A 27,498-nucleotide genomic window follows, 5' to 3' on the forward strand; every position below is an offset into this window, starting at 1 on the left:
TCCAGCCTGGGTAACATGAGTAAAACTCCGTCTCAAAAAAAAAAAAAAAAAAGAAAGAAAGAAAGTCTATGTGATTATGGCTTCTATATAAAGGGTTAAACATGATAAAATTGATGATGGTCCCTATCTTTGCCTATGGGAAAAAAAATCCAGTGAGTTTTGGGGGGAACTCATGACCCAAGTCATAACAGGATTTTCAGGCCTCATAAAGACATCATGGTTGAGGCAGAGGTGCTCTGTTTCCAGCAAGCCCAATAGGAAGCTAACAATTGCTTTTCAAGAGGAGGATTCACCACCAGACTGAGAAGCAACAGCCTGAGCTCCAGAGTCAGACACAGGACTTTTGTTGTTATCAGATGAATTTGCTCAGCTGTGAACTGTTGTGTTGCAAAATCAAAACGGCATTAGATAAGCTTACCACAGTCCAAGACGGGGGTTACGCCTTGCTGCATACTAAATGTTGTGTGTATAGCCAGTTCTCACAATATTTCTCTCCTTGCAAACCATGGTGGGTGTGGTTTTTATTAATTGTGCTTTTAATTCTCCTGTGCTTATCCTGTATCTGTAATCTATATCTAATAAGCCTTTCCCATGTATCCATAAGGGTATTTTCCTACAATTGAGTATCAGATTGATGCCGAATTTAGAGGAAAAGTTAAATTATTAAATTTGAACTCAATTGAACATGGACACAAACAATGGTCACCAAGTCCTGGAACAGGTTGTGTGAGCCCCTTGAGGTGTTCATCCAGCAGTGTTTTGCAGAAATATCTATTTCAATCTATTCCTATACATGAGTTATTGAAAAACAATAGACAATCGCAAAAAACAAGTTGACCTTTTTATGTTCCTTGAGCCCAGTCATGAAGGGCCCTCATTACTAGGCCTCATGCCAAACAACTCATTACAAAAAGAGCTGTGGTCCCAGACTGCACTGAAGCTTCATGAGACCTCTCCTTGTCTGTGTACAAACGGATGGCTGACTCTAGAGCCCAGCCGCTGCTTCCAGGTCTGGTGGTGAATCCTCCATAGCCAGGTGAGTATAAATACATACATACATCTTTTCCCTTCTCCCTTCAATTGTAATTTGATTATTACATCAATTTGCTTATTCTACCATTTGCTTATTATATCTGCATTGCCATTTACGTGGGATAAAGTTTGTTTTTACCCTTAAAGGTATTATGTGTGTGTCTTTTCTTCTCCCCTCACATGTCTCCTGCACAGAACATTTTATACCCGAAGGAATATAAATCATTCTACCATAAAGACACATGCACACATGTGTTTATTGCAGCACAATCCACAATAGCAAAGACATGGAACCAACCCAAATGCCCAACAACGATAGACTGGATAAAGAAAATGTGGTACATATACATCATAGAATACTGTGCAGTCATAGAAAGGAATGAAACCATGTCCTTTGCAGGCACTTGGATGAAGCTAGAAGCTATCATCCTCAGCAAACTAACACAGAAACAGAAAACCAAACACTGCATGTTCTCCCCCATATGCAGGAATTGAACAATGTGAACACATGGACACAGGGAGGGGAACATCATACACTGGGTCCTGTTAGAGGGTGGGGGACAAGGGCGGGGAGAGCATTAGGACAAACACCTAAAGCATGTGGGTCTTAAAACCTAGATAATGGGTTTATAGGTGGAGCAAGTCATCATGGCACATGTATACCTATATAACAAACCTACACATTCTGCCTTTGTATCCTGGAACTTAAAGTAAACCTTTTTTTAAAAAAAGGGGAAAAAAAGAAAATATATAGCAAAATTCAACTCGAATTTCCAAATGAATTAGTATTTTACTTAAACATCCATATTTTGAAAATAATTGTAATAATGAGAATACATGGACACAGGAAGGGGAACAACCCACACTGGGGCCTGTCAGGCAGCTCAGGAGAGGGAAAGCATCAGGATAAATAGATAAAGCATGTGGGGCTTCATACCTAGATGATGGATTGATAGCTGAACAAGCCACCATGGCACACATTTACCTAGGTAACAAACCTGCACGTCCTGCACATGTATCACAGAACTTAAAATAAAATAAAATCTTAAAAAATGATGATTATAATTAAATTTATATTTGAAACAGGTAAGTTATTTAATTCATACACAATATTTGGAGTGCAAACTCCCCTTTCCCCTACAATTACTCCTCAGCTATCCAAGAATTTGAGGTCCTCAGATTGGGAAAAATAACATTAACTAAAATTTATTAAATAACTAATATGTGCTAGGCCTGGTGCTAGGTGTTTTACATTCTGTCACATGGCAGAACAGAATATCAGACAGGTGTATCAGACAGGTGTGGGAGAATGCTCTCTGCAATTGATTGGCATTGGTTATTCTAACAGTCTTGCCCTCTTTTTATGTGAATAAACTGTCATTCTCTCTCAGATTGACTACATGGGTCAGTCTCCATTGTCTTTTCTTCAACGTTTTAAAAATGTTTTTCTTGTAGTAAAATAGACCAAAACAAATTACCAACTTAAATATTTTTAAGTGTACGGTTCAATGGTACTAAATATATTCATAATGTTCTTCAGCCATCACCACTTTCCATCTCTATAATTTTTTCATCATGTAAAACTTCAACTCTATACTTATTAACCAGTAAGTCCCCATTTCCCCCCCTCCCACAGCTCCAGAAAATCACTATTCTACTTTCTGTCTCCGTGATTTTGACTATTGCAAGTATCTCACATAAACAGAAAAATCATATAGTATCTGTCTTTTTGGACTGGCTTTTTTCATTTAGCATAATGTCTCAAGGTTCATTCATGTTGTAACAAAGTCAGAATTCCCTTTTAAAGGCTGATGATACTTTATTGTATGTATATATAACAGTTTTGTTATCCATTCATTGAAGGACGCTTGAGTTGGTTGAATGTTTTAGTTATGGTGAGTAATGTTACTGGGAACATAGGCGTACAAATATTTCTTTGACACCAAACTTTCAATTCTTTTGGGTATACCTGGAAGTGGAATTGCTGGATCATATGGTAATTCTACATATGATTTTTTTAGAAACTTCCATACTGTTTTTCATAGTAGCTGTACCATTTTACATTCCTACCAACAGGGCACAACTGCTCCAATTTTTCCACATCCTTGTTAACACTTATTATTTTCTTTCTTTTGATAGTAGCCGTCCTAGTGGATATGAGGTGATATCTCATTGTAGATTTGATAGGCATTTCCTTAATTATTAATGACGTTAAGTATCTTTTTATGTGTTTATTGGCCATTTCAATATCTTCTTTGAAGAAATATATATTCAAGTCTTCTGCCCATTTTGAATCAAGCTGTTTGGTTTTGTGTGTGTCATTCTGTGTTACTGAGTTTTAGAAGTTCTCTCTACATTCCGAATATTAATCTCTTATCAGATATGCTATTTGCAAATATTTTCTCCCATTCTGTGAGTTGCATTTTTACTCTGTATTGCCTTTTGATATGCAAACTTCTAAAATATTTATGAAGTCCAATTTGTGCATTTTATTCTTTTGTTGTCTGTGATTTGGGTGTCATATCCCACAAATCATTGCAAAGTCCAACATCATGAAATTTTTTCCCCATGTTTTCTTCTAAGAGTTTTAAGCTTTTAGGTCTTACATTTAGGCCTTTGATCTGTTTTGAGTTAATTTTGCATATGATGTTAGATAATGGCCCAAAAAACATCGTGGGGCCAGATGTGGTAGCCCACGCTCATAATTTCAGCACTTTGGGAGGCCAAGCTGGGCAGATTGCTTGAGCTAGGAAGTTTGAGACCAGCTTGGGCAACATGGCAAAACCCTGTCCATATACAAAATACAAAAAAATTAGCCAGGCATGGTGGCATGTGACTGTGGTCCCAGCTACTTGAGAGGCTGAGGTGGGAGGATTGCTTGAGCCTAAGAAGTCAAGACTGCAGTGAGCTATGATCAAACCAATGCATTCTAGCCTGGGTGACAGAGTGAAACTCTGTCTCCAACAACAACAACAACAAAAAAAACATCATTGAGATTTTGATAGAAATTGCATTGGGTCTGTACACCACTTTGGATAGTATAGACATTTTAACAATATTAAGACTTCCAATTCATGAATGTGGGGTATGTTTCCATTTTTTCATAACTTCTTTAATTTATTTGAACAGAGTTCTATAGTTTTCATTGTACAAGTTTTTCACCTCATTAAGTTACGAAGTATTTTATTGTTTTTGATGCTATTGTAAATGTAATTATTTTTATAATTTTTCTTTTTCAATTTTCATTGTTTATAAAAATGAAACTGATTTTTGTGTTGACTTTGTAACCTGTTATTTTGCTGAATTCATTAGCTCTGACAAAAATTTTTGTGTGGAATCTTTAGGGTTTTTCATATATAAGATCACATCTGCGGAACAATTTTACTACTTTTTTCCCAAATTAGATGTCTTTTATTTCTTATTTTTGCCTAAATGTTCTGGTTAAGACTATGTTGAATAGAAGTGGCAAAAGCAGGCATTCTTATCTTGTTTCTGGTGTTAGAAGAAAAGCTTTCAGTCTTTTACCATTGAGTATGATATTTGCTGTGGGTTTTTCAAACGCGGCTTTTATTATGTTGAGGTAGTTTGCTTTAATTCCTAGTTCGTTTTTATTATGAGAGGGTGTTGAATTTTGGTAAATACCTTTTCTGCATCAATTGAGATGTTTATGCCATTTTTTCCTCATTCTTTTAATGTCGTATATTACATTCATTAATTTTTGTATGTTGAACCATCCTTGCATTCCATGAATAAGTCTCTCTTGATCATGGTATGTAATCCCTTAACATCCTGTTAAATTCAGTTTAATAGTGTTTTGTTGAGGATTTTTCCACCAATGTTCATAAGGAATATTTGTCTGTAGTTTTCTTGTATATTTATCTGGCTTTGATATTACAGTAATGCTGGATACATAGAATGAGTTAGAAAGTGTTTTTCCTCTTCATTTTTTTTTTTTTTTGGAAGTTTGAAAAGAATTGGTGTTAGTCTGTCACTAATGTTTGGTAGAATTCACCTGTCAAGTCATCAGATCTATGGCTTTTCTTGGTTGGAAGCTTATTTTATTATTTTTTCTGAGACAGGGTCTCACTCTATCATTCAGGCTGGAATGCAGTGGTGCAATCACAGCTCACTGCAGCCTCAAACCCCCCAGGCTGAATTGATTCTCCTACCTCAGCCTCCCAAAGTGTTGGGATTACAGGTATGATAAGCCATCATGTCCAGTGTAACATTTTTGTTACTAATTCAATCTCCTTAGTAGTTATAGGCCTGTTCCAATTTTCTCTCTTTTTCATGATTTAGCTTTGGTAGGTTTTGTGTTTCTAGAGATTTGTTCATTTCATTTGGATTATCTAATTCATTGGCATACAATTGTCCATAAAAGCCTGATTATTCTTTTTATTTTTTTACAGTCAATTGTAGTGTCCCCATTTTTATTTCTGATTTTAGTAATTTGAGTCTCCTCTTTTTTCTTGGTTTATCTAGCTAAAAGTTTGTCAAAGTGTTTTACCTTTTCAAAGAACTAACTTTTTACTTTATTGATTTTCTCTATTGTTTTACTATTTTCTAACTCATTTATCTGAGTGCCAGTCTTTATTATTTCTGCTACCTTTGGGTTTAATTTGTGTTTCTTTTCCTAGCTCCTTAAGTATAATTAGATTGTCAATTTGAGATTTTTCTTGTTTTCTTGTTTTTCAATGTAAACATTTACAGTCATAAAGTTCCCACTTCATAGTGCCTTCACAGGGTCTCATAAGTTTTGATATGTTTTTATTTTCATTCATCTCTAAGTATTTTTTAATTTCCCTTATGACTGCTTCTTTAATCTATTATTGTTTAAGAGTGTGTTGTTTAGTTTCCACACATTGGTGGATTCTACAGTTTCACTTCTATTATTGATTTAACTTCACCCCATTGTGGTTGGAGAAGATACTTGGTATGATCTCTATATTTTTAAATCTATTGAGACTTAATTTGTGACCTAACATATAGTCTATACTGAAAAATGTCCCATGTGCACTTGGGAAGAATGTAAATGCTGTTTTTGTTAGGTGGAGTATTCTGTATATATCTCTTACATCTAGTTGCTTTATGATGTTGTTTAGGTCCTCTATTTTCTCACTTATCTTCCATGTGGTTGTTGTATTCATTACTGAGAATGTGCTACTGAAGTTTCCAGCTATTATTTATTGTAGGACTGTCTATTTCTTCCTTTAATTCTGTCAGTTTTTGCTTCAAATAATTTTATGGTGTGTCATGAGGCACAGAAATGTTTGTAATTGTTATATTCTTGCTGTATTAAACCTTTTATTAATATATAATGTCCTGCTTTGTCTCTTGTACATTTTTTTATAATCTGTTTTGTCTGTTATTAATATAGCCACCTCTGCTCTCTTTTGGTTGTTATTTGTATAGAATACCTCTCTCCATTCTTTCTCTTTCAAACTATTTATGTCTTTAAATCTAAAATGAGTCTTTTGTAGACAGAGTATGGTTGGATTATGTGTTTTAATTCATTTTGCCAATCTCAGTATTTTGATTGAAGCATTAATACATTTACATTTAATTACTGATAAATAGGGAACTATTTCTGTCATCTTAATTATTTGTTTTCTATATGCCTTTTAGTTTTTTTGCCCCTCACTTCTGACATGGCTTTCTTTGTCATTAGTTCTTTATAGTAAAATATCTACATTTCTTTCTTATTTCCATGTATATATATATACACATACATACATACATATATATATATACATACATACATACATATATACACACACACACACATATACACATATACATTCACACACACATATATACACACAGAGCTATTTTCTTTGTGGTTACAATGGGGGTTACATTTAATATCCTAAGATTATAACATTCTAATTTTAATTTACACATGTTTAACTGCAATAACTTATAAAAACTCTGCTTCTTTACAGCCCCATTTCTTACCCCTTTCAGTTGTTGATGTTATGAAATATCACCTTTATACATTGTATGTTCAAAAATATAAACTAATGATTCTTTGAAATGCATTTGTCTCTTAAATTACGTGGAGAACAAAACGTGGAATTACAAGCCATTGTTGCAATAATACTAGCTTTTATAATTGCGCATGTGTTTACTTTTTCTGAGAACTTTATTTATTCATATGGCATCAAGTTGCTGTCTAGTGTCTGTTTATTTTGCCCTATAGAACTCCTTTGAGCATCTCTTGCAGGACAGGTCCATTGGTAACAAACTACATCAGTTTTTGTTTATCTAGAAATGTTTCATCTTATCCCTTGCTTTTGAAGGATAGTTTTTCCAGATACAAGATTTTTGGTTGACACTTTTTTTCTTTCAGAAATTTGAATATACCTGCCCACTGTCTTCTGGCTTCCAAAGTTTCTGATGAGAAAAGTGCTGATAATTTTATTGAGGATCCCTTGTATGTGGCCAGTTGCTTCTCTTCTGATGCTTTCCAGACTCTGTCTTTGGCTTTTAAATTTTGATTATAATGTTTCTTGGTGTGGATTTCTTTGAGTTCATCTTACTTGGAGTTTGCTGAGTTCTTGGATGTTTATATACATGTCTTTCATCAAATGTGGAAAGTGTTAGTCCATTATCTTTTAAAATATTCTCTCTGATCCTTTCTTTCTCTTTTATTTTTCTCAAATTCTCACAATGTGTATGTTGGTCCACTTGATGGCTTTTCATGTTGCAGAGCATATAGTTTGCTGTGAATGCCAAGAACTAAGTACTCAGACAGTTCCAGCTGAGTGGGGATAGGGAGGTAGCTCTTCTGGGAGAGTCTGCCCCAGCATCCTTCCACCAAGCATTTATTGAAAGGGCTTGTCTTAACTACAAACATCCACTAGATGGTCATTTAAGGTGGGATGCTGAGGCACCTGTGACCTTGTACACAGTCAAACTGCATTCTCAAGAGGCTGTTTTTAGGATTCCTTATCACACCACACACTGCACTCCCTGTCCTGTTAAGGAGTTTCAATCCCATGCACAAATAACATACACACAGTGCCTCAGAATTTTTCCACGCTCAACCTCAAATGCCATGTACATAAGCTTGAATATGTTGCCATGCACCCCACACACATACACACACACACACATGTCCTTTAGGCTCTGTTCAGTTTTATTCAATTTGTTTTCTTTCTGTTCCTCAAACTTGGTAATTTTCACTCTCCTGTCTTTATGTTTACCAATTCTTTCTCCTATCAGTGCAAATCTGCCCCTGAACCTTTCTAGTGAGTTTTCCATTTCAGTTATGTTACTTTTTAGCTCCAGAATTTATTTTATGTTTTGGTTCAAGTTTTTAAAAATCTTATTATTAATATTTACATTTTGTTCATACATCATTTTCTTCACTCTCTACTTTTTTTTTAGTTCTTTGAGCATATTCAAGACAGTTGTTCTAAAGCCTTTGCCTAGTATATTTGCCATCAGGTCTTTTTCAGGCACATTTCTGTTGATTTACTTTTTTCATTTGAATGAACTGTGCTTTCTTGTTTCTTTGTATGCCTTGTGATTTTTGGTTAAAAACTGGACATTTGAACCTAATAATGTGGTATCTCTGAAAAGCAGATTCTCCCCATTCCCCAGGATTTGCTGGGGGTTTTTTGTTATTGCTTTGGTTTCTTATCTTTTTTTATTTTTTATTTTTTAGAGCTGTGATCTTGCTGTTGCCCAGGTTGGCCTCAAACTCCTGGGCTCAAATGCTCCTTTGAGTTCAGTCTCCTGAGTAGCTGGGATTACAGGTCACTGCATTTGGCTTTGGTTTGGGGTTTTGTTTTGTTGTTTTTGTTGTAAGCTAGCCCTGTGCTGAGAATAAACCTGAAGTACAAACTTAAGATCTTCACAGGTCTTTTCTGAGTCTTTCTTTGGGCATATACAGTCACTTTCTAATTCTCCCAGTATACACAGTAATTTTTTAATATCCTCATGTTTGAAGTCTGGCTTCCAAATGTTGGAAAGAGAAAAATAAAGGGAAGATAAGAATGCTGCCAACCCTTTACATCACCAGGATATTACTTTAGCCAGAGGAGGGGTAGCTTGCAACCATGGGGGAAGGTGCAACAACAATGACTGCCTGCCTCTTTGTCTGCACCTTTGTAACCAGAAGCGGCAGTCAGCGACAAGAGCACAGATCTCTGATATTTGAAAAACATAGCCCTTTATTGCCCACCCTGGCTCCCACAAGCTCTGTACAAGCTTCTCCCAGAACACATGCACAGCTGCCTGCCTTGGGGCTTAGTGGTGAAGGAAGAATATCTGCTACTGTGCTAAGAATTGAAATTGACTAAAATTAACTTCAATTTACCTATGAAGCTTTCTTCTGAAGTTGCAGGGCTTCAATAGACTCTAGAGTTCCAAAGTAGTTGCATCAGACAAATTCTGCCAGTAAAATTTTTGTTTAGGAAGGGAGACAGATTTCTGGTGCTTTCTACTCTGCCATCTTCTCAGAATCCTTTCCTCATATTCCTTTTATGTGATGCTCCTTTAAGCTAAGCATGTTGGAAATGAAGAAAGAAAACTGCCATTATTCTCAGATGACATAGAAGCCAAAAAATGAATAGAAAATTATTTAAACTAATAATCATGTTTAGTGATGTTGCTGGAATTAAATTTTTTATAAAGATTGATTGCATTTATACAAACAAGTAATAAATAGAAAATGCAGTTTAAAATGGTATCATCTATAGTAGAGATAAACTATATAAGAGATCTATAATTTTTTAAGATGTGAAAGATTACTATGGAGAAAGTTATATAACTTTATTAACAGACACTTTCAAAGATACAAATAACTTGAGAGGCAACTCATTTTCATGGAAAAACTTAAATTCATAAAGATTTTCATTTTTCCAATGTTATTCCATGTAATTCCAATCAAAATTCAATGGGATTTCTTATGAAATTTTTATGATAAAATTAAAATGAAAGTATAAAAGGCCAGGATAACTAAGGCATTCCTGAGGATGAAAAGCTGTGTGTGTGTGTGTGTGTGTGTGTGTGTTGGAGGGTGGGATACCATTAACTATGACAGATCTGAGGAGTGGCAGAAATGGCATTAGTGTGGAAAAGATGGGTTTTTTAAATTGTGCTGGAGCAAGTAGTTCTCCACATGGAAAAAATAAAATTAGATTAAGTCTATGCACTACACACAAAAGATAAACTTGATATATTAAAAGCTCAAATTTAAAGGCAACATTTAGAATTTTAGAAGAAAATATAAAGGATATTTACATCCTCAGAGTAGGGAGAAATCTTTCAAATAAGATTCCAAAAAATCAAACTATAAAGAACAAGTGGTATGTATTTGACTATATTAAAATTAAGAATTTATTTTCATTATAAGGCACCGTAAAGAGAGTGAAAAAATAAGCCGTAAAATGGGAAAAGATGTCCAACACACATAACTGAAAAATAATTACAATCCAGAATATATAAAGCATGACTATAAAAATTAATAAACTTGTGAACAGCACAGTAGAAAAATGGGCAAAAGATACAAGCAGGCATTTCACAGAAAATGAAAGCAGCCAATAAATGTCAAAAATGCTCAACCGCATTAGTAATTTGATAGATATAAACTAAAACTACTCATCTTAATGACACAAATTTTAGTCTGATTAAGTTTTGTCAAAGAAGTAGAGTGATAGGAATTCTCATACATTGCTGTTGATAATGTAAATTGATATAACTACTTTGGAAGAAACTTTCTAACTAAATAGTAAATTTTAATATGCATGTAATATTTCACTGGGCAATTCCATTCCTAGGTGTAAACATTGGAAAAACTCTTCCAAATGAGCGCCAAGAGACCTGCGTACAGGAATGCTTATAGAAGCATGCAGAAGAAAAATACTGAAAATAAACCATGTGTTGTTATTCATAAAAAGGATAAGTTAAATCACAGCATATTTGTATAATGGAATACCACAGAGCTATGAAACTAAGTGAACAGCTGCTACTTGTAACAACTGGATAAATCTCAAAAACAATGCTGAGCTAAAAATGAATGAAACAGAATGCATATGGTATTATTTCATTTCTACAAAGTCAAGACTAATGAACATGTTAAAACTAATATAATAAAGTGATTATAATAAGTGTATATAAAACTAATGAATGTATTATTTAGGGAAACAGACATATGTGACAATATTATAAATGAAGTAAGAAAATAGATCAAAACAAAGAATAGTGGTTACTCCAGGGGAATGAGGGCATTTAACGGGGGAGAAGCATATAGGGTAATAGTCAAAGATAATGTTATTTTTTAAGCTAGGTGATGGGGAAAGGGTTTTAACATTTAACTTTTTCCTTTTGTCTTTTTTTTAAGAAGGGGTCTTGCTGTTGTCGCCTGAGCCGGAGTGCAATGGTGTGATCTCGGCTCACTGCAACTTCTGCGTCCCAGGGTCCAGCAATTCTCCTACCTCAGCCTCTAGCGTAGCTGAGATTACAAGCACCCGTTATTGCATCCAGTTAATTTTTGTATTTTTAGTAAAGACAAGGTTTCACCACATTGGCCAGGCTGATCTTGAACTCCTGACCTCAGGTGATCCATCCGCCTCAGCCTCCCAAAGTTCTGGGATTACAGGCCACTGTGCCCAGCCACATTTTTCTTAAAATGTATACCAAAAGTCATGTTTATTGTAGATTTTACAATTAAAGAGACTAAAAATAATACAAGGTTATTGAAAAAAAATACTAATGTAAAAGGATACACATGTTCACAATTTAAAACTATTCATTTTTTTTTTTGTACTGGCAAAGGTATATCTTTTTTTTTCCCATTTATTTATTTTATTGCATTTTAGGTTTTGGGGTACATGTGAAGAACATGCAAAATTGTTGCATAGGAACACACGTGGCAGTGTGATTTGCTGCCTTCCTCCCCATCACCTACATCTGGCATTTCTCCCCTTGCTATCTCTCCCCAGCTTCCCACCCCCCACCGTCCCTCCCCTATTTCCCCCCAACTGACCCCAGTGTGTAGTGCTCCCCTCCCTGTGTCCATGTGTTCTCATTGTTCAACTATTCATTCTATGGCTCATAATTCTTTCCAATACCCAAGTGCTCAGATAGTATGCAAGTTTGATGAGGACATACTTGGAGCTCTTACGGAGGTATTAAAAAGGAATGTTTAATCTGCAGGTCACGTCATTTATTCAGAATCAGGGATGCAAAATTTAATAGACAATCTCTCATTAGATATAAATGGTAGCTACACCCAATAGTCCTGAATAAAATAAACCTGGAGCTACTGGCCTTGCTGTTTGTTTTTGCAAATCCTTGACTCTGATTTGACACATTCTGACTCTGTGGCTCAGCTGTATTCTCCTGATTGACTATCTGGGAAAAAAGCCTTACTCATTTCAACCTGGACCAAAAGCTTGCCTACTTAACACAGAGAAGCAGTGCTGTATAAATTAGGAAATTCCCATTGTGGAGACAGCTGGTCTTGTCATTGATCTGGTGTTTAAGGAGCTGGTTAATTTTCTCATCTGCAAAATAGATGTGATGGTAATAATTCTCTTTGTAGTGTAAAAGAAATAATAAAGTCAAGTCCTCTGATGATAGTTATTTTTTTTAGTCACTCAGCTTAAACTTTTTATTCTTTTAGAATTGCATTTTGTGACCAGTCCTGGGGAAAATGTTAATCCAAGTACCCTGCTATTTCCCTAATCAAGGGTCTAGTGTTATATAACAATATGCTTTTTCCCCCAGAATTTAATTCTTGTCATTCATGGATGGAAAATAAAATTGGAGTTTATTTATTCTAAGCTTTCCTCCTATACCCCTCCCCAGAGGAAGACTTGGTTTCTATTATATTAGAGGCAGGTTCTGTATTCTTTTTGATTCTGTGAGCTTCTTCATGTCTTTCAAATATATTGATTTGTGCTTATTAGAGTTGGTTTCGATTTCTTACATAATTAAAGCCTAAGTGATATAAGCACCAAATACAGTCTCCGGCAGATAGTAGGTACTTGTAGTGTTTGTTGATATGATTATTTTCACAATTGAAATTTTCCCTGAACAACACACACTAGGGCCTGTTGGTGGGGGTGGCAGGAGGGAGAGCATCAGGAAAAATAACTAATGCATGCTGGGCTTAATATTTAGGTGATGGGTTAATGGGGGCAGCAAACCACCAAGGCACATGTTTACCTGTGTAACAAACCTGCACACCCTGTACATGTACCCTGGAACTAAAATAAAACAAAAATTTTCCCTGACAGCACTTCTATTAGACTTTATCTGGTTCTGAGAGTAGAACAAAACACTTAACCTACCGATCACAGGAAGAATGGATACAATTTAGTTTCTGAATGTGATAAATGGATAAAACTGTCTGGACTCACAAGAATTCTGCAAAGGTTCTGAAATCACATAATGAGCACCCATATTCCCACCAGCTGCATTCCTGGTATTGTCACAAGACAGTATCATATAAGCAATACAGAAAATATGTGCTAGAGTACATAAAGTAAATCAGAAGAAGGAGAGATCATTGAGATACACAGAGTAGATCTGAGCTGGACTTGGAAGAATTGCTAAGATTGAAATAGGCAGTGAGAATAAAGAGACATTGCAGGCAAGTCATTACAGGCAAGGAGTGGAGGGATAACTTGAGCAAAGACATGCAAGGCATGTTTGAGGACAAAGAATAGACCTTTGACCAAAGGAGAAATGTATTATAGAATAATGGTAGTGAATTATGTTTGGAAGGGGTAGATTGGCGTTAAATTTAAATACAAAATTCCAGAAATGGTCAAGTTGCAAATATTTCTATTAAGAGACTCATTTCAATATTGTCAATATCATCGACATTATTTCTATCCATTAGCAACACAAAATAGTTTTTAGTGGATGTCATTTGAAACTACGGAACACTAGAGAGTTTTTGGTGACCTTCTTGGGGGACATTTTGAAACCCAAACATTCTTAGATAAAATTATCATATAGTTGTGACTTGAAGCCATTCCAAAGAACATGTGCGAGTAGAATATTCAGAAAGTAGCACCTGAAGAGGGAAAATTTCTTAGGCACTGATTGTACAAATTACATATGAATAATTCCATGAAGGAAAAAGTTTAAGAACAGCTAATTACTTCCAGAGGTTTTTGCTATTTACTTTTCCATAAAGACTTGCTTTGATGCTAGGCACGAAATGTCCACAACAGAAAACCTAGCTACACTATCTAAACAGATGCTTATCAGCCCTTGGAACTGCCAAAAAACTATTAAGCTGGTGCTTTCCATGGTGATGGTCTCCACCACCCTATTAGGAGCCATGGCCTTGTTCTGTGCTTGTTGGGCAGAGAAGGTAGTGATGCTGGTGGTGGGAGGGTGTCGGCTGAAAGTCTGGGGAGGGTGTTTGTAGAAGAGGGGATCTGTTGGTTTACTGATTAACTACATGCACATCTGGGTCAAATTGCTCTCCATTTGGAAGCCCTTGTGATAGTCACGGAATCAGAACACGTAAAACCCAATCTAGGCTCTACGGGACTCGTACTAACTGCAACCATGGCAAAGCTTATTCTCACAGGTGAGTTTGTAATCAGAGATTCACCCTTCATCTTAGCTGGTTTCTTTTTCTCTCACAGGCTCTTATGACCATGATGTGGTCTTCATGCTGCATCTCTATACTTTTCCATTCTTCTTCCATTGTTTCAAATTTCAGGTGAATCTTGTTACATACAAATCAGTCCGCCTCTTGTTCTCTTAAGCTCCACTAACTCTGGTAGCATGTCTGCTTTTGTTCATCCCACAGGCCTGCTCCTAAAGGAAAGGCTTACTTTCTCCCAGTGTTAGTCTTACTCTTTCATCTTTTGTTCGGTCATTCCTTTTTCTTTACTCATCTTCCTATGCCATCTCATTTTAATTGGAACAATGTTTATTTATGAGCTTGTGTCCTTGGGCTAGCTTTTTCAGGGATGAAAATCAGTAGGAATTAAAAGAGTTATGGAAGTTGTCTTTGTTCTGCTGTTTTCAGAATTATTTCTCTTTTTATTCCTCGATTATCCTACTGAGTTGATGATGTACCATAAAAATGTTAGAAATTAAACTATTCAAAGAGGTTGATTCAGTAAATTGTTTAGAGTCAAGTCATACCCAGAATTTATTTGTTGCTCTAGAGCTGGAATTTGCAAACTGTTTAAGCTTCTGAAGTTTTCCAAATGAAACCTCAGGCTCAATTTATAAAACAATCAGGGTAGAAGAACTGCTTTGTAGAAGCCAGGGAAAGGCATCTGCAGTCTCACCTCACAGTTCCTAGCTCTTCACTCCTCGCATAAGGGCTCCTAAAAGTCATTCCAAAAAACTCCTAAGGCTCCGAAGATACTGAATTATCTGTTTTAGCAGATGCCTTGTCTGTTGGAAGGCTGTATTCTATCACTCAGGGAGGTGAAGCACAAATGGATGTGTAGTCACTGAGTACAGTGACCAGTTGATTATTTCAGTAAGTACATCTTCCATAGATAGTAGACTTCAGACTCACCATTCAGTAACATTTATTCGTGACAGGGTGTAAGAAGAAGGCACCATGGTCATTTCTGACAAAGGGGGAGAAAGGTAGATCCACTGTTGCATTCACTGAAAAACCTTTGGAATCACTACTAAATTTCACTGAGGCTGTAACAATTAATTTATGGTAAATTGGAAGACAATCAATGCTTCAGAATTAGATTCTACAGGGTACAGACAATTGGTTCAAAGGACATGTTGTTGTTGTTTTTCTGTCTAGGTCTTGCCCTTGTACTGAATGTGCAGCTGGGTAAGTCATGGACTCCATGTTTTATCATTGAATATGTATATGAGATAAACCATACTAGGGAAAAAGAACTGCTGTTTGCTTCACAGACGGATGGGTTTGATTTGGGTATAATTGTTTTCGACTGGCTGTCACTGCCATTCTCTTCAGCATGACCATCTGAATTATAAATCTTGTATTCATTAGGCATCATAGGACTATGGGCATCGTTTCTTAGAAGACTGCTAGCTAGGTTTATCCAAAAATCCCAAAATGAGTCTGTCAAAGTTAAAAATAAACAACCCCAAGTTAGTGACTAGTTCTGAGTTAGAATCTTTCGGTGTATCTGTAAGAGTGTTCATACTAACTACCTCCATGTAGAGATCAGGCATCTGAGGCACAGGTAGGGAAACGGAGGCAGGGTCAAAACTCACAGCACAATCCTAAACCAGGCCATTGTCCCTCCTGCTGATTACACATAGGCTCTGCCTACCAGCTGACTTGCTACTTCACCAACTGGGCCCAGTACCGGCCTGGCCTGGGGCGCTTCAAGCCTGATGACATCGACCCCTGCCTCTGTACCCACCTGATCTACGCCTTTGCTGGGATGCGGAACAACGAGATCACCACCATTGAATGGAATGACGAGACTCTCTACCAAGCTTTCAACGGCCTGAAAAACAAGTAGGAGGAGGGAGATATTTAATTTGATATCTCCCTTTACAGCACTTCCCAAACATTAATGCTTCTTGAAATATAGTTCAGATCCGTGGGTCTGAGATAGGGACCAAGACTCTGCATTTTATTTTTCTTTTATAATTGACAAAATTGTATGTGTTTATCATGGACAAATGTCGTGAGTTTTGTTTTTGTTTTTGTTTTTGTTTTGTTTTGTTTTGTTTTGTTTTTGAGACGATTCTTGCTCTGTCACCTAGGCGGGAGTGCAGTGGCGTGATCTTTGCTCACTGCAACCTCTGCTCCCAGGTTCAAGCAATGCTCCTGCCTCAGCCTCCTGAGTAGCTGGGATTACAGGCATCTGCCACCACGCTCAGCTAATTTTTGTATTTTTAGTAAAGATGGGGTTTCACCACATTGGTCAGGCTGGTCTCGAACTCCTGATTTCATGATCCACCCTCCTCAGCCTCCCAAAGTGCTGGGATTACAGGCATGAGCCACCACACCTGGCTGACAATGTCATGTTTTGAAATATGTATACAGTGTGGAACAGCTCAATTTAACCATCAACATATGCTTAATTTTTTTTTTGTAAGAACACTTAAAATGTACTGTTAGCAATTTTCAAAATACAACATATTAACAATAGTTACCATATTGTACAATAGACCTCTGCAACTTACTGCTCATTTCTAACTGAAATTTTGTATCCTTTGACCAACATCCCCCCAACCCCCATCCCCACACCACCCACAGCCTCTGCTAACCACCATTCTACTCTATACTTTCATGAGTTCAACTTTTTTTAGATTCCACTTACAAGTGAGATCATGTGGTGTTTGTCTTTCTGTGCCTGGTTTATTTCGCTTAACATAATATCCTCCAGGTTTATCCATATTGCTGCAAATGGCAGGATTTCTGCCTCTTTTTTAAGGCTTAATAGTATCCATTGTGTATATATATCGCATTTTCTTTGTCCACTCATCCATTGATGGGCACTTACGTTGATTCTGCATCTTAGCTATTGTGAATAGTGCTGCAATGAACACGAAAATTCAAGTAGCTCTTCAACACCATGGTTTCATTTCCTTTGGGTATAAACCCAGTAGCGTAATTGCTGGATCATATGGTAGTTATCTTTCAATTGCTTGAGGAACAACTATACTGTTTTCCGTAATGGGTATACTAATGTTCATTCCCACCCACAGTGTGCAAGAGTTCCTTTTTCCATATCCTCTCCAACACTTACCTTTCACCTTTTTGATAACAGCCATTCTTACTGGATTGAGTGGCGCCTTGTTGGATTTTGATATGCATTTCTCTGATGATTAGTGCTGTTGAGCATTTTTCATACACTTGTTGACCATTGGTATGTCTTCTTTTGAGAAATGCCTATTCAGGTCCTTTGCCCATTTTTTAATTGGGTTATTTTCTTTCTTATTACTGAGTTGTATACATTTCCTATACATTTTTTATACTAATCCCTTAATTGATATATGATTTCCAACTATTTTCTCCCATCCCATAGGTAGCCTCTTCACTGTTTCCTTTGTCATGCAAAAACTTTTTAGCTTGATATAATCCCAGTCTATTTTTGCTTTTGTTTCTGTACTTTCCATGTCATATTCAAAAAATTCTTGCTGTAGCTCATGAAGCTTTTTCCTAGGTTTTCTTCCAGGAGTTTTACAGTTTGAGGTCACGGATTTAGGTCTTTAATCCATTCTGGGCTGATTTTGTTCGGTTTAGTTATGTTTAAGAGAAGGAAAGCTACAGATGATTGCTACCATCAGTAATGGCATTATCGTGAATGCAGCTCCTAGAATTTAAGTTACAATGGCTAAGAGTAAATAAACCCCTTTACAGCAGTGTTTCTCAAAGGGTGGTCCGTTGACTACTTGCATCAGAATCATGTGGAGTACTTGATTAAAGTGTCAATCCCTACTGCAATCCAACTGGCTCAAAATATCAGGGGAAGGGGTGACAAACTCAGATTTTTAATGTTGTCCTCCCACAACGCTTGCACTTAATTATTATGTACATTTATGTTTGGGAATCTCTATTCTAGAGAATGCTTATAATTTCAATCCAATTAATTTATGTTAATGTTATAGAGGCTAAGAATGTAATTAAGCTTAAGCAACATTTACCATTTTATCTGACGGAATAGAACGTTATATTAGCTATTTATGCTTTTTAAGTTACATATATCAAAGATATTGCCAATACACAATATTTTTTAAAGCCCAGTTTCAAAATTCAAATTTCCCTAGGAAACCCTGAGAGCATTTGTGACAAGAACAACACAAATAACTTTTATAAAGGAAGTTTTCATTAGTGGAGGAAAATTGTTCTACAAAAGGCAAAACAAAAATATATGATCAGATCCAATACTAAAGCAATGTATTTTAAACAGAGGGACTCCAGAGTTTTGAAATTTATCTGTTTCTATCCTTTGCTTTACAGGAACAGCCAGCTGAAAACTCTCCTGGCCATTGGAGGCTGGAACTTCGGGACTGCCCCGTAAGTCTTCTGTGGAAAGCATATTGTTCATTTGCTATTGAAAACAAGTTGGCCCCATGTGATCAATGTCCCTTTAGACTTCACAGTCTAAGACAGGGTATTGTGGATATACATAAAACAGTATGTGAATTAAATAAATTGCTACACCAGAATCTCAATATTAAGTGGAACACAGTTTATTTCATACATTTAATTTTGGTTGAACATTTTGGGGCCCTATCCACAGAAGTTTACTGAGGTTCCCAAACAACCTCTTCTTAAAGTATTTCAAGAGTACAAACCCTGAGGAGAGTGTTACAGTGCTTCTGTCTGTTTACTTCCTGGTCGGGGGAGGAACAAAAAAATCACACAAATAAACAAGAGGACTTCTTGGAGAGTACATGAACTTCGTGGACTGTTTGGGGAAGGAATACAGTGTGCTGGGTTTGCCAGGTGTTCAAAGAAACAAGGGCAGCTTGGGAGAAAGAGCAGAGTTGGGGGATAACAAAATAAAGGGAATGTTAAGATACCATGGCTGGGAAGAGTAGTGATTACAAAGGGAAGAGAGGAGAAAAACAAGAACATGCTTTAATCTGCACTGTGGGTTCTGATGAAGGGCTCTGAGGCGGAAACTGAGAGCTTAATTTTACTCCAAGGTGTTGGGGCCACGAAGGCCTCACCCTGCCTTCTTTGTGTCTCCCACAGTTTCACTGCCATGGTTTCCACTCCTGAGAACCGCCAGACTTTCATCACCTCAGTCATCAAATTCCTGCGCCAGTATGAGTTTGACGGGCTGGACTTTGACTGGGAGTACCCTGGCTCTCGTGGGAGCCCTCCTCAGGACAAGCATCTCTTCACTGTCCTGGTGCAGGTAGGGAAGGAAGTCACAGTCTTTAGCCCAAAAAGATTCAAAGTCTTTCTTTCCAAGGAGAATTGGGTGGCTGTAGGGTAAAACTAAACTTGAATTTAAACTGATGAAATATAAGATTGCAAGCATTCTTCTATGTCATGCATTCATTAAACAAACATTTAATAGCAACAACAAAACAACCTGTGAGCTGTGTGCCAGGCACTACTCTACATGTTGTTTTAAGAACCATAACTCATTTCACCTTCACATTTACTCTATGGCATACATACTCTAAGTATTATAATCTTTATTTTACAGATGAGGAAACTAAAGTACAGAGAGCGTTTAAGTAACTTGCCCAAGTCACACAACTAGTAGGCATCATAACTACCTCTGCAGTTTGGCTACAGAGTCCATTGCTTTTAACCATTACACTAGGCTGCCCGTTATTACTGAGCACATACTCTGTGGCAGATACTGTCAGGCTAAAGATAAGATTAAGACACCATCCTTGGCTTTGAAGAACTTCTTCTGAGGTGGAAGACTGAAAAAAATGAACAATGGCAGTGCATTGTGATAAATACCATGATAGAGGCCTGCAGGGTACAAAAGTAACAAAGAAAGAGTGTACCCAATTCTGTGCTGGGGCAGGATCAGAAAGCATTTCCTAGAGAAAATCATGCTTGGGCTCAGCCTTGAAAGAAACTGGTGTTAACCAATTAAGTGAGGATGGGAATGGCACCAATGATAGATAAGTGTGAGCAAGTGGGTGGGCAATGGCTGTGAAGTTGCATGGGTGACAAGAACCAGATATCGTGAGAATTTTTATATTATGTTCAGGAATTTGCACTTTACCTTTGAGGCAATGGGACTATTTTGAATGATTTTAAATAGCAGAGAGCTGACTTTAACCATAGAGGATAAATTAGAAAGAGATGAGAAGGCGCGGATAGAATTAGGAGGTTATTGTAGTAAACCAAGCAAGAAATGATCAGGGCCCCAACAAAGGCACTAACACTGAGGGAAGAAGAGGATATATGTAAGAGATATCAAGAGAATAGAATCAATAGGATTTGGAGATCAACTGGAAATGGGAAACAGAGAGGACCCCCAGTTTTCTGACTTTGAGGATGGGTATGATTGTGATGCTATTAACTAAGATGGCAAATGCAGGAAGAAGTATAGATTTGAAATAAGAAGAACTGCTCTTAGTAAGAAGAACTCTTCTTAATAAGAAGAACATGATGAGTGTGAGGTATCTGCAGAGCACCCTAAAGGAATGCCCAGTAGGCATCAGATAAATATACATCTGGAATTCAGGACAAAAAAGCTTGACTTGATATACTTGGTGTTTAGACTTACTGTCTCCCAAGACACATTGTTTGCTATACCATTCTATGTGCCAGATCATCAGCCAGCCAATGAATAGTTTCAATGTTAAGTAACTAGGTGAAAAGGCAATTTACTTATTTGTTGAATAGCTCTAATGCTCAGAAAGGAATACATCTTTTCTTGGCTGGAACATGCCTCCAGTCATAATTTACAACTTCTGATCATTGTTTCTAGTTCTGCCTACTGAAGCAACAGAGAATAAGACTGTACCTTTTGCAATATGTGGGCTTAATGTTTTAAGACAGCTATAATGCCTCGCCTATAATTTCTCTTACTCCAGTTAAATAACTTAGTTCCCTCAATCGGTAACCACATGACAATTTTCAGAGCCACCCTTCATTGGAACATACTCTGGCACCCCTAATGTTTCAATTATAAGAACTAAACCCAATACTTTAGATGAGATTACAGTCACACAGATACATGTGGATTAATCTCTAGCATTGAATAGGAACCTATCATCTAGCTGTTACCACCTTCCTTATTGGCCAATTCACCATTTTACTTGATGGGATGTCAGTCCTATAAAGTACTTCATCTACTTTATGAAACAAATTTTTATACTGCTAGATGTAAGTATCACTGCAACTATAGCCTCAGAGTATAGAGATACCACGGAGCTCTGATGTCATCTGGGATCTGGGTTCTGGTCATAACCTATCTACTAATTCACTGTGGGACTTTGGTGAAGTGTCCTAACCTTTAAGCATATTAGATAGCTATAAAATTCAATAATATTATGTATCCTATCTACTTTATTAGATGGTTGAGAGACTAAAGTAAAATAAAATATGTGAAAGCAATTTAAGAAAGAGAAGTATGATACAAGCCTATGTTTCTTATAATTTAAGGAGCTAAAATCAGCATCATAGATGTCCTATTATGCCTTATTATTCTGTAGGAAATGCGTGAAGCTTTTGAGCAGGAGGCCAAGCAGATCAACAAGCCCAGGCTGATGGTCACTGCTGCAGTAGCTGCTGGCATCTCCAACATCCAGTCTGGCTATGAGATCCCCCAGCTGTCGCAGTGAGTGATGTGCCTTATCCCCAAACTCCTGGAGGTGTCACTTGGGCAGGTCTGTCTTGTCCTTGGTCTGTCTTGCTATTCAGGAACCTTGTTTAGGAGGCTTTGGAAGTGGGGAACTGTGCCTTCACAGGTGTGGGAAATGACCATCAGAAATGATTTTAAATACTCTACCCCACCTCAGGTACCTGGACTATATCCATGTCATGACCTACGACCTCCATGGCTCCTGGGATGGCTACACCGGAGAGAACAGCCCCCTGTACAAATACCCGACAGACACTGGCAGCAACGCCTACCTCAATGTGGTGAGTCCCTGTACAGATGCAAGTGCTGACCAGAGATGATGATGTAAATCAAACAGAGATTGGGACACAAAATAAACATAAATTCTGCAAGTGTCTCACTTAGATAACTGTCCTCTTAAGTTGATTATATTCCATTAATTACAACTTCACCAAAATGTTTTGAAAAAAATACTAATCCATTTTCAATTAGCATCATACAGTTTTACAACTAAGCACTGGGTCCTCAGCTGGTTGGGCCCTGTAACTAACCCACTGACATTGCAGGATTATGTCATGAACTACTGGAAGGACAACGGGGCCCCAGCTGAGAAGCTCATTGTTGGATTCCCTACCTATGGACGCACCTTCACCCTGAGCAACCCTTCCAACAATGGAATCGGTGCCCCTACCTCTGGTGCTGGTCCTGCTGGGCCCTACACCAGGGAGTCTGGGTTCTTGGCTTACTATGAGGTACATAGATTGGACTGAAAAGGGCTCTGTGAATTCCATGCACTGTGCCTCAGGGCTAGAATCTGCTGAAATCTTGAATGTTCATTCTGTCTCCTACATAACTGCTTTAAACACAGGTGCTTAAAGGGTTTAAATAACATTCATTTACATAATCCAAATGAAGAGCATTTAATAATGCATAATATCCCTTCACACAACAGGCTACATTTTTAATGTAATTTATATTATCACACAGGTAATGAAATAAATATACCTCTCAAATTACTGCGGGTTCTCAAAATTATTTGACAAGCAGCTTAATCCCCCTTACTACAAAAAAAAACCTGTAATTAAAAATTGAGCAAACCCCCAACTGTAGACATGAAAGAAAAATAATTAGAAACATGTTTTTCTTTAATGGGATCAACATTTAAAAGATTTGAATCTCTTGACTTTTGAAAGATCTGTACCTTCCTGAAAAACGGAGCCACTCAGGAATGGGATGCCCCTCAGGAAGTGCCTTATGCCTATCAGGGCAGTGAGTGGGTTGGCTACGACAATGTCAAGAGCTTCGAAATCAAGGTAAGATCAGCCCCTTAAACGTGCTGAAGTCCCAGCCCTGAGTCCCAGGAAATCAAGTGATTCCTGTTTTCCTCTTTCTATAAACAGTCTCAATGGCTTAAGCAGAACAACTTTGGAGGTGCCATGGTCTGGGCCATTGATCTAGATGACTTCACTGGCACTTTCTGTGACCAGGGCAAGTTTCCCCTAATCTCCACCCTGAAGAAGGCGCTCAGCCTGCATAATGCAAGTAAGTGACCGAGGGTGGGGTGATGGCCAGGTGTATAAATGCCCCTTCTTTAACTCAAAAAGCAACCCTGATGTCTTCCTACCCCCTACCCCTGCCCAAGGATCCTCTTTTCGCTTCACCTCACTGCTCTTGCCAGGGGAGAGACAGGTTCTGCCCTTGAACTGCCTTGTCAGGAACATCAGGCACTTATGGAAAGCCAGGCCTAACTGGGTAGCTTTTCCAAGTCTGCTAAGTCTTAAGAGTATGGAAGAGAATTAAGAAATTATACTAACTTCAACACATGTATCTACTTCTCACCAATCCCTTATTCAAAGTCTTAGCCCACCTGGGGAGATTTAAGAAACCCTCACCATGTTCTCACATGTCTAATCTGCGATTCAGGGGACGTAACAGTTCTCTAATTTTTTTCCAGATTTTTCCTAGAATTTATTTGTTCACCACTTATGCCCAGATTCTAGAAAACTGTTTTGTATACACTGGGTGGTTAGTAAATATTTTTTGAATGATTTAGATATCATAAGGAAAGAGCAACCTTTCTTACAATTAAAAGCCAGGCTGGCTTGACACAGTCGTTTCAGTTAAGTCCTGAATCTGGAGTTACTTTCTCATCTTCTTAGTCGCAGGGATCCAGAGCCAACTGCACCCCACCTCCACGCTTCCACTCCCACAGTTCTCGTCACCTCTAGGTGAAGCTTAGAGCCTCTCCCAGGCCCACGAGTCTGCTCTTATTGCTGTATGTTTCAGGTTGCACGACTCCAGCTGAGCCCACTGAGCCAATAACTGCGGCTCCCAGCGTCAGTGGGAGTGGCAGCGGGAGCGGGAGCACCAGCTCTGGAGACAGCTCAGGAGGCAGTGGATTCTGTGCTGGCAAAGCCAACGGCCTCTACCCTGTGGCAAATAACAGTAATGCCTTCTGGAACTGCCTGAATGGAGTCACGTACCAGCAGAACTGCCAGGCCGGGCTTGTCTTCGACACCAGCTGTGATTGTTGCAACTGGGCATAAGCCTGACCTAGTCTATATTCCCTAGAGTTCCAGTCTCTTTTGCTTAGGACATATTGCTCCTACCTAAAGGCCTGCAATAAAATCAGCAGTCAAAACATGAGTGTCTTTGGTTTTAAGTGATTTGGGTGGAAACCTTTTCTAGATATGAAAATAAGGGCTATGCGTGGGGATGGAGTGATGGAGCAGAGTGCGGAAAGAAGGGGCGGAGCTAATAGCACCACGGTCTTCATCTGCCTGTGTTCATCTCCATAGCGGTTGGAAGCTGTAAGGAGGAAATGTCTGCATGTTTGGTGCATAGGTGGGATGAGGATATGAAGAGGATGGGTCTGTCACCAGGTGACTTTCCTCAGAAAGGAGCTGAAGTGCTTCCATGAGTTCGGGGGATATAGGCAGTGCTGCCTGGCTTGCTCAAGGAGTGGAAGGCTGGGACATTCTCTCCACTTCTACTGAAGACCTAGAGCTGATTGACTGGTCCCTCCCACGGCTTGGCTGATTGACATCAGGTTCAAGAACACCAATAAGATTATCACCCCTCAGAATTTGCAGCTGGGAACAAGTAATTGCCTGTCAGTCCCTAGTGTGGATGGGCCTTCATATGTAAGCTCAGGAGCTGTAGTGAGGGACTAGGAGGAAGGAAACATTGTCCTTGATGCAGAGCTGAGCTACAGAGAAAAGCCAGGATGTGAGATGAGAGAGAACATTTGCTGATAGACAGCCTTCTTCTTCTCCTTCTTCTTTTTTTTCTGAGATGAAGTCTCGCTCTGTCACCAGGCTCTAGTGCAGTGGCATGATCTCATCTAACTGCAGCCTTCGCCTCCTGGATTCAAGTGATTCTCCTTCCTCAGCCTCCCAAGTATCTGGGATTACAGGCACACACCACCATGCCTGGCTAATTTTTGTGTTTTTAGTAGACATGTGGTTTCACCATGTTGGTCAGGCTAGTGTCAAACTCCTGACCTCAAGTGATCTGCCCACCTCGGCCTCTCAAAGCACTGGGATTACACGCACGAGCCACCACGCCTGGCCAGATAGATGGCTTTCTACCTCTTGATTATAGTTTCTTCCTGAGGTCCAGATGTACTTCTGCCTTTGGATTTTGTGAAATATCCCTATAATACGTAATAAGTTCCTCTTTGCTGCTTAAGCTGACTCAAGTTTGTTTCTTTTACTTGCAAATGAAAGAAACCTAACTAATGTAATGAGAATATAAGGGCTCATATTTTTTTTTCTGGCGTTGTTACTATGTGTCAAACTGTTCTAAGTGGTTTACAGCTGTTTTCTTAGTTTTCCCAGCAACTTCATGAGGAGGATAACATTAACTCCAGGAAACTGAAATAGAGACAAATTAGTTAACCTGCCCCAAATCACACAGCTAGTTAGTTGCAAAGCCAGATACATAGCCCGGTGGGCTGGCCCCAGAGCTCACAGTCTTACCTACTATATTTTGCTTGCCTCCCTTGACATACACCACAGTGTTCTCATGGGAGATGACCACTGGTGGCCATGATGAGGCACACACCACTCCCTGGGCAGCATCATTTATTCATGAACTCGCAGCATTTATTGATTATTACGTGTCAGATGATATTCCTGGTACTGAAGATATAGTGGTAAGTAAGACATACTCAACTCTCATGGGAATTATATTTTGCTGGTGGAAGTGTTAGATGATACACAAGCAAATGAACAAATGAGAACAGTAAAATCGTGATAGAAAGTGACCAAACAAGGAGACTACTTTAGTTCGAGCAATCCCAGAAGACTTCTCTGAGGAGGTCCTGTACTAGATGGCCTGGACTGTCAAAAAGAGTTAATCCGTTTTGGGATCTGGGAAACGTGTGTTTTGGGCAGAGGGACTATGTGCAAAGTCCTTGAGGTGGAAACGAACATGAAGTGTTAGGTACAAGAAGCCCAGTATGGCTGTGAGGTGGTGGGCACAGGGAAGAAATAGGCAGGGGTCAGATCATGCAAGGGCTTGAAACATGGTTAGAAGTTTGTGTTTTGTTGTAAATGGGCTGTGACATCATTGGAAAGTGATAGCAGGGATGGGGGTTGGTGACAGGATCTAAATTCAGCATTGGTGAGATGAGGCTGGAATAGGATTAAAGAATATAGGAAAATGGCACTCGTGATTGTAGCCAATGGATTGACTGAGCACTTGTGTGACATGCCTTGAAGACTGAAGGCGTAGAAGTGAGGGACTTGTGTCTTCAATGAGCAGATGAAGGCAAGAGGTAGCAAAAGTGGGTGTTACTAGTAATGTCATTATATTTCTAGTCAAAGAATGATGAAATCTGGAGTAAAATAGAGCATAGAAATTTTGGGGGTGGACTTTTGAACGGAATTTCCTATTTAGGTCACTACTAAGATAAATAGCACTGAGGGGGGACATGGGGATGTGGGGCTCTGGAGTTAATGAAACAATGACATGACATCAGCTGTTGGCTTTGAAGAAGAATGTCTTTGAAGAACATAGTGTCCAGTGAATAAATCAAAGTGTTTTTCAAAACTAACACCTTTTTCAATGCCACTATTTTCCCACAATGATTAAGTCTGCCACCATTTCTAGAACATAGAAATTACTGCACTCAAAAGAGTAGTGTCCCCTCCATTTTTCTTCCTGTTTTTACATATTAGTCATTCAAATGCATGTTTACTGTGCACCTACTATGTGCAAAAAGAGAGTGAGCATGAGCTAGCTCCCCTGAACACTC

General features: G+C 38.3%; 1 protein-coding gene across 7 annotated transcripts; it reads left to right on the forward strand.

Annotated features, from left to right (window-relative positions):
- The first annotated feature begins 937 nt into the window (after positions 1-937).
- LOC108283151 (acidic mammalian chitinase) lies at positions 938-24,884 on the forward strand. 7 transcript variants are annotated; one of them, XM_017499351.1, is made up of 11 exons: positions 14,488-14,590; positions 15,788-15,817; positions 16,276-16,477; positions 18,932-18,988; positions 19,673-19,838; positions 22,111-22,235; positions 22,417-22,540; positions 22,805-22,990; positions 23,432-23,551; positions 23,639-23,780; positions 24,525-24,875. In XM_017499351.1, the coding sequence occupies exons 1-11, from the start codon at positions 14,569-14,571 to the stop codon at positions 24,782-24,784; spliced, it is 1,434 nt and encodes a 477-aa protein (XP_017354840.1). In that variant the 5' UTR covers positions 14,488-14,568; the 3' UTR covers positions 24,785-24,875. The 7 variants fall into 7 exon arrangements, with proteins under 7 accessions (XP_017354841.1, XP_017354842.1, XP_017354844.1 ...); XM_017499356.1 differs by lacking the exon at positions 16,276-16,477 and adding an exon at positions 20,136-20,273 and having other exon boundaries at positions 14,546-14,590; XM_017499352.1 differs by lacking the exons at positions 14,488-14,590; positions 16,276-16,477 and adding an exon at positions 938-1,036 and having other exon boundaries at positions 24,525-24,884.
- The last annotated feature ends 2,614 nt before the right edge of the window (positions 24,885-27,498 follow it).

The sequence above is a fragment of the Cebus imitator genome, unplaced genomic scaffold (genome assembly GCF_001604975.1).
Source record: "Cebus imitator isolate Cc_AM_T3 unplaced genomic scaffold, Cebus_imitator-1.0 Scaffold256, whole genome shotgun sequence".
NCBI classification, from domain to species: Eukaryota; Metazoa; Chordata; class Mammalia; order Primates; family Cebidae; genus Cebus; species Cebus imitator.

Excerpts from the sequence above, each read along its gene's own strand:
- LOC108283151 (XM_017499351.1), top strand. The coding sequence starts at position 14,569 with ATGGCAAAGCTTATTCTCACAG. Across the intron at positions 14,591-15,787 it reads GGCAAAGCTTATTCTCACAG|GTCTTGCCCTTGTACTGAAT; the intron begins GTGAGTTTGTAA and ends TTTTCTGTCTAG. Across the intron at positions 18,989-19,672 it reads TGGAACTTCGGGACTGCCCC|TTTCACTGCCATGGTTTCCA; the intron begins GTAAGTCTTCTG and ends TGTCTCCCACAG.